Below are 6,596 nucleotides of genomic sequence, written 5' to 3'. Positions count from 1 at the left end.
TCCCTCCCTGTAATATTTCTCCCCCTCCAAATATTTTCTACATTCATCTTTTGTTCTCAGTGTGGATTTGGCCTCCGCCGCGCGTCGCATACAGATCAGCTGGGGTGTAGAAATCCGCGGAAGCACAGATCATATGGGATTTAGAAATCCGAGGGAATGCATACAGATCGGCTGGGATTTAGAAATCTGCAGGAGCGCATACAGAGCAGCTAGGATTTAGAAATCCGCGGAAGCGCATAAAGATCTGCTGGGATTTAGAAATCTGAAGAAGCGTTTACAAACCAGCTGGGATTTTAAAATCCGCGGAAGCACATACAGACCAGCTGGGATTTAGAAATCTGAAGGAGCGTATACAGAGCAGCTGGGATTTAGAAATCCGCGGAAGCGCATACAGATAATCTGGGATTTAGAAATCCGCGGAAACGCGTACAGATCTGCTGGAATTTAGACATCTCCGGAATGTTAAAACTCCACCAAGATTGCGAAATGGACAATGGAGGAGCGGAGAGATACGCATTTGTAGACAGGAGCTGACTGTTCAATCACCTCGAACCCCCCTATCCAACAATGAAACACATCATGATTAGATGCTACTGCATTAGCAAAGGTGCACAAATAACTCAACACACTCCTTGTCAATAACATCGCCCCGTGTGTGCGCGTGGCCTTACAAGAACATTAATAGTCGAGCATCGGCCCTTCTCCATGGCACACTGTCCAGCCCTGTGTGACCGCTGTTGTATAACGACGACCCCGCTGATGTGCATGATGACGATGTGGACAGGATTCACTGCTCCTCCTCCTCGTCGCCACCAGCAGCACCATGGTGCAGCTCGGGAAACCGCGAGTCAAAGAGCCCAAGGAGCCCAAGGGGAGCCAGGAGGGGGGGGGGGCCCCTCCCCAGGGTGGGGGGCCCCCGCCGGGCCTCACCGTCCTCGACGTGGAGCAGCTCGAGCACTCCGTGTGCGAGGAGGTAACGAGGTGGGGGTGTTGATGGGGGTGCTAGAGAAGGAGGTGGGGGAGGTAGACGAAGTAGGGTAGGTGGAGCACGTGGGAGTGGACGTGAAGTAATCGACCATGAGAGCAGGGAGTGACTTTGACTCCCACCCCATCTGCAGAGCCCCGTGAAGACGCGCACGGCGTTCGACCCGGCGCGCGATGGCCGCCTGCACCGTGTCACGGAGCTCACCATCGACATCGGAGAGGCGGCCTCCGACAGATTCAAGGTGTCGCCCTTTAAACTCCCAGTGGGGGGCAAAGTGGGGGGGGGGGGGGACGAGGAGATGATGAGTACAAATAAAGCGGAGCCAACGCTGAGGAGCTGCAGCTGAGAGGGCAGCAGCTGTAACCGAGGGGGGGGGGGGGGGTTGTCCTCTGGCCCCTGCCTCGTACGAGGAGGCTGGCGACAGGAGGTGGCAGGAGAGATGTACCCACGTGGTCAGGAGAGATGTACCCACGTGGTCAGGAGGAGATCGTGGTAGGCGGGACACGTGGGCAGGGGACGAAACGAGCGTTGGAGTGGCACCTCGAGAACAGAGGACTAAGGGTGCCCAGGAGACCTCAGGAGACGTCAGGAGACCTCAGGCCGCCAGGCGGTGGCGAGGGGGGCTCTGACGGGGACTGGCAGCAGCAGCAGCAGGAGGAGGAGGAGGCGATGGCGTCGCGTGCGTGGACCCGCAGAACGCGGCTCTGCGTGGAGAGCAGTCGTGCAGCAGTTCGTGCACTGAACTACCAACCTGGCGAGCCGATTTCGCGTCCCACTTATAAACAATATCATTTGAGAATATTTGAGCTGGTTGTATGTGTGATGAATTTCTTTCGCACCGTACGTAGCCAACCGTGGTAATCGGAGGTGCGGGGGGTTCTGGATCTCCCTTAGGTAGACTCTGCCCCAAATGATTACTGCACCTGGTGCCCTGTGTAAACATCAGCACCGGGCAGACAAAGGCGACCGGGCGTGTTGGCCACCCACTCCTTCGTGTGCCGTGCTCGCGAACAGCCCTTGCCCCATAGTCTGTATGGCCAAGCGGGGAACCTTTGTCTCTGTGCGTGCGCAGGCCACGGTGCTGATCTTCTTCGCGCTCGCGTTTCTCTCCTGCGTCGTGTTCCTCGTCGTCTACAAGGTCTACCGCTACGACCAGGCCTGCCCCGAGGGCTTCATCGTCAAGGTATAAAACCCAGGTGGACGAGGAAAAAGAGGAGGTTCGTAACGGCCGGGACTCTAGAGTGGCAGGGTGATGGTCTCTAGAGTGGCAGGATGATGGTCTCTAGAGTGGCAGGGTGATGGTCTCTAGAGTGGCAGGGTGATGGTCTCCCGGAGCGGCAGGGTGATGGTCTCTAGAGTGGCAGGGTGATGGTCTGTAGAGTGGCAGGGTGATGGTCTCTAGAGTGGCAGGGTGATGGTATCTAGAGCGGCAGGGTGATGGTCTCTAGAGTGGCAGGGTGATGGTCTCTAGAGTGGCAGGGTGATGGTCTCTAGAATGGCAGGGTGATGGTCTCTAGAGTGGCAGGGTGATGGTCTCTAGAGCGGCAGGGTGATGGTCTCTAGAGTGGCAGGGTGATAGTCTGTAGAGTGGCAGGGTGATGGTCTCTAGAGTGGCAGGGTGATGGTCTCTAGAGTGGCAGGGTGATGGTCTCTAGAATGGCAGGGTGATGGTCTCTAGAGTGGCAGGGTGATGGTCTCTAGAGTGGCAGGGTGATGGTCTCTAGAGTGGCAGGGTGATAGTCTGTAGAGTGGCAGGGTGATGGTCTCTCGAGCGGCAGGGTGATGGTCTCTAGAGCGGCAGGGTGATGGTCTCTAAAGCGGCAGGGTGATGGTCTCTAGAGCGGCAGGGTGATGGTCTCTAGAGTGGCAGGGTGATGGTCTCTCGAGCGGCAGGGTGATGGTCTCTAGAGCGGCAGGGTGATGGTCTCTAGAGTGGCAGGGTGATGGTCTCTAGAGTGGCAGGGTGATGGTCTCTAAAGCGGCAGGGTGATGGTCTCTAAAGCGGCAGGGTGATGGTCTCTAAAGCGGCAGGGTGATGGTCTCTAAAGCGGCAGGGTGATGGTCTCTAGAGCGGCAGGGTGATGGTCTCTAAAGCGGCAGGGTGATGGTCTCTAGAGTGGCAGGGTGATGGTCTCTAAAGCGGCAGGGTGATGGTCTCTAAAGCGGCAGGGTGATGGTCTCTAGAGCGGCAGGGTGATGGTCTCTAAAGCGGCAGGGTGATGGTCTCTAGAGTGGCAGGGTGATGGTCTCTAAAGCGGCAGGGTGATGGTCTCTAGAGTGGCAGGGTGATGGTCTCTAGAGCGGCAGGGTGATGGTCTCTAGAGTGGCAGGGTGATGGTCTCTAGAGTGGCAGGGTGATGGTCTCTAGAGTGGCAGGGTGATGGTCTCCAGAGTGGCAGGGTGATGGTCTCTAGAGCGGCAGGGTGATGGTCTCTAGAGTGGCAGGGTGATGGTCTCTAGAGTGGCAGGGTGATGGTCTCTAGAGTGGCAGGGTGATGGTCTCTAGAGTGGCAGGGTGATGGTCTCTAGAGTGGCAGGGTGATGGTCTCTAGAGTGGCAGGGTGATGGTCTCTAGAGTGGCAGGGTGATGGTCTCTAGAGCGGCAGGGTGATGGTCTCTAGAGCGGCAGGGTGATGGTCTCTAGAGTGGCAGGGTGATGGTCTCTAGAGTGGCAGGGCGATGGTCTCTAGAGTGGCAGGGTGATGGTCTCTAGAGCGGCAGGGTGATGGTCTCTAGAGTGGCAGGATGATGGTCTCTAGAGTGGCAGGATGATGGTCTCTAGAGCGGCAGGGTGATGGTCTCTAGAGCGGCAGGATGATGGTCTCTAGAGCGGCAGGATGATGGTCTCTAGAGCGGCAGGGTGATGGTCTCTAGAGCGGCAGGGTGATGGTCTGTAGAGCGGCAGGGTGATGGTCTCTAGAGTGGCAGGGTGATGGTCTCTAGAGTGGCAGGGTGATGGTCTCTAGAGTGGCAGGGTGATGGTCTCTAGAGTGGCAGGGTGATGGTCTGTAGAGCGGCAGGGTGATGGTCTCTAGAGTGGCAGGGTGATGGTTTCTAGAGTGGCAGGGTGATGGTCTCTAGAGTGGAAGGGTGATGGTCTCTAGAGCGGCAGGGTGATGGTCTCTAGAGTGGCAGGGTGATGGTCTCTAGAGTGGCAGGGTGATGGTTTCTAGAGTGGCAGGGCGATGATCTCCAGGAGCGGCAGGGTAATGGTCTCTAGAGTGGCAGGGTGATGGTCTCTAGAGTGGCAGGGTGATGGTCTCTAGAGCGGCAGGGTGATGGTCTCTAGAGTGGCAGGGTGATGGTCTCTAGAGTGGCAGGGTGATGGTCTCTAGAGTGGCAGGGTGATGGTCTCTAGAGTGGCAGGGTGATGGTCTCTAGAGTGGCAGGGTGATGATCTCTAGAGTGGCAGGGTGATGGTCTCCCGGAGCGGCAGGGTGATGATCTCCAGGAGCGGCAGGGCGATTCTGTCTTGCGGCGCTCCCGGTCGTCGCTGGTCATGGTCCTGAGAGCGTCTCTCTCACAATGTTCACAGTGGCCGCGTCAGGGCGCTACGAGATTTAGGAGACGACCCACGCTCAGTAAAACCATCGTCCCATAAATCCTGCACCCCTCCTCTCATTCCCTCCAATGCCATTTCAGCTAATGTGCGCATTCATGTCGCACTCAGGGCAGAGTGATAGCCCAGCGTGCGTGCGTGTGTGGGAAAGGCGACCCAGTGGTTAGCCCATCGCGCTACGAACCCAGCGACCCGAGATCTGTTCCTGACAACAGCCAACATCAGCGACGAATATCTGAACCGGTCCTGGACCTCGCCTCGGTCGAAATGGGTATCTGGTGCAGTGTGCGGTGGGGTAAAGTGTGGGTACACCCAACCCCCCGTGTGCCGTGCCAGCCGTAATAGGTGTTCGCCAACAGAACTTGCCCCAACAGCTTGTGTAGGCGACACGGGATCTCTGTGTGCGTCTCAGCGATCTGTGTCGGCACACGCACAGCGCTGATGTCCGCAGAGGCTGCGGTGTTGATTGGCGCAGGAGGCTCACGCGACGAGCAGCGAGGCATCGGTGCTCGCCTCGCGTTTACAGCCGCGCAGAGCCACTGGTATAAATTCCACATTCCCATGGCCGGAGCACATTTATCCATGGGACAACTGCATTAACCATACATTACTTCAAGCCGTCTGCTTCACTCTCGGTGGATGTTAACGATCCCGTGGCGTCATTCGAAACAGGTTGGCAATTGTGTGCCGGCGTCATGGGCCCAAATTTGCGGGAATTACGCTGCAAGTTCCTCAGTAGGGATGACACCTCGTAGCACACAGGGCCAGCTGCCACTGGGGGTGCTCTTGCAAGGTGTTGTAGATGCCACCCAAGTCTCCTGTCGAGTCTCACCTCTCTCCCCGTGTGTGCCGCGTGTGCAGCACAATCGCTGCGTGCCGGGGGGCGCCGTCCACTCTGGGGGGGGGGCGGGGAGCCTCGACGCTCGCTTCTACTCGCTCGTGGCCCACTCGGCGCATTCCCGCTCCACGCTGCCACGCTCCGTCTCTCCTTGGATCGCGTCGCTCTTCACGCACAGCAGGCAACACAACGGCGCCGGCTAGGAGGGCCCCGCGGGCGGTGGTGATGGTGGCACGGTGGAGCCAGATTCATCCCCCGCATCATCATCCTCATCATCACCAGCACCCCACTCATGCCTGGCTACACTCACTCGATCACCTACTCACTCACCTCCACATCACTCTGCTATAGCTACTACACGTGGACTTCACACATCAATTCCCCCACCATTGTCGAGGACTCGGACGACCAGACTACCACTCGCCCACTGAAACACTCCCTCACCCCTTCGTCACCCACTCATACATTTACTCACCTACTCACTCATCTGCATGTCACTATTTTATCGCTACTACCATATTCTTAGGTTTTTTTGGTAAAGTCACGTAGGTAAAAAATTTAAATTAATAAAAGTAAAATAAAACAAAATCAAAAATTCACGACGTTTCGGAAGCAACACAAGCCTCCGTCTTCAGGTGGAACCGTCACAGCCACGACAGCTGTATCAAGTAAATGAGAGATCACAAGAAATACCACCCCGTATATATAATGGTTGAGGGGGGAAGGGCCAGGAACAGCACACTTTTTATTAATATGGTAAGGTGAGGCTTAAGACTAAGAATAGACTGCATAACAAAGGACTGAGCCTTTGTTATGGAGAGGTGCGGTTTGTAACTAACACCTAGCATACATAACAAAAGTGTGAAAAAAGAAAGCAAGTAAAAACTAAACTGGTAAAACAACAAACTGGCTGTTTATCAATAACCTGTAATAGTTGTCTGTCAAATAAGATGATCCAAATAAGTGTAGTTACATCTTTTTTGCATGGTTAATCACATCTTTCCAATGATTACTCAGTTTGTAACCCTCATCACGGTTGAAATGATGTCTGTGTTTGTATATTTGTATGGCTTTGTGTACAAACCTTTGATGGTAGCCAGGAGGTTTGCAGAGCACCTTGGTCTCGGAAAAGACAATTTCATGACAGCCCACCCACCCACTCACCCACCCACCCACTCACTCACTCACCCACCCACCCACTCACCCACCCACCC

The 6,596-nt window shown here is 55.8% G+C and overlaps 1 protein-coding gene across 1 annotated transcript; it reads left to right on the top strand.

Moving 5' to 3' along the window:
* The first annotated feature begins 789 nt into the window (after positions 1–789).
* LOC144717993 (neuronal vesicle trafficking-associated protein 1-like) lies at positions 790–5,971 on the top strand. Its single transcript, XM_078593850.1, has 4 exons — positions 790–973; positions 1,119–1,226; positions 2,058–2,168; positions 5,406–5,971. The coding sequence occupies exons 1-4, from the start codon at positions 824–826 to the stop codon at positions 5,583–5,585; spliced, it is 549 nt and encodes a 182-aa protein (XP_078449976.1). The 5' UTR covers positions 790–823; the 3' UTR covers positions 5,586–5,971.
* The last annotated feature ends 625 nt before the right edge of the window (positions 5,972–6,596 follow it).

The sequence above is a fragment of the Lampetra planeri genome, chromosome 4 (assembly GCF_965212315.1).
Source record: "Lampetra planeri chromosome 4, kcLamPlan1.2.h2, whole genome shotgun sequence".
Classification (NCBI taxonomy): domain Eukaryota; kingdom Metazoa; phylum Chordata; class Hyperoartia; order Petromyzontiformes; family Petromyzontidae; genus Lampetra; species Lampetra planeri.
This window is presented reverse-complemented; position numbering and strand designations above follow the sequence as displayed.

What these genes read in the sequence shown, in the direction of transcription:
- LOC144717993 (XM_078593850.1), top strand. Translation starts at nt 824, where the DNA reads ATGGTGCAGCTCGGGAAACCGCGAGTCAAAGAGCCCAAGGAGCCCAAG. An exon ending in AGCACTCCGTGTGCGAGGAG is followed by an intron (nt 974 to 1,118) that starts GTAACGAGGTGG and finishes CCCCATCTGCAG; the next exon opens with AGCCCCGTGAAGACGCGCAC. An exon ending in CCGAGGGCTTCATCGTCAAG is followed by an intron (nt 2,169 to 5,405) that starts GTATAAAACCCA and finishes CCGCGTGTGCAG; the next exon opens with CACAATCGCTGCGTGCCGGG.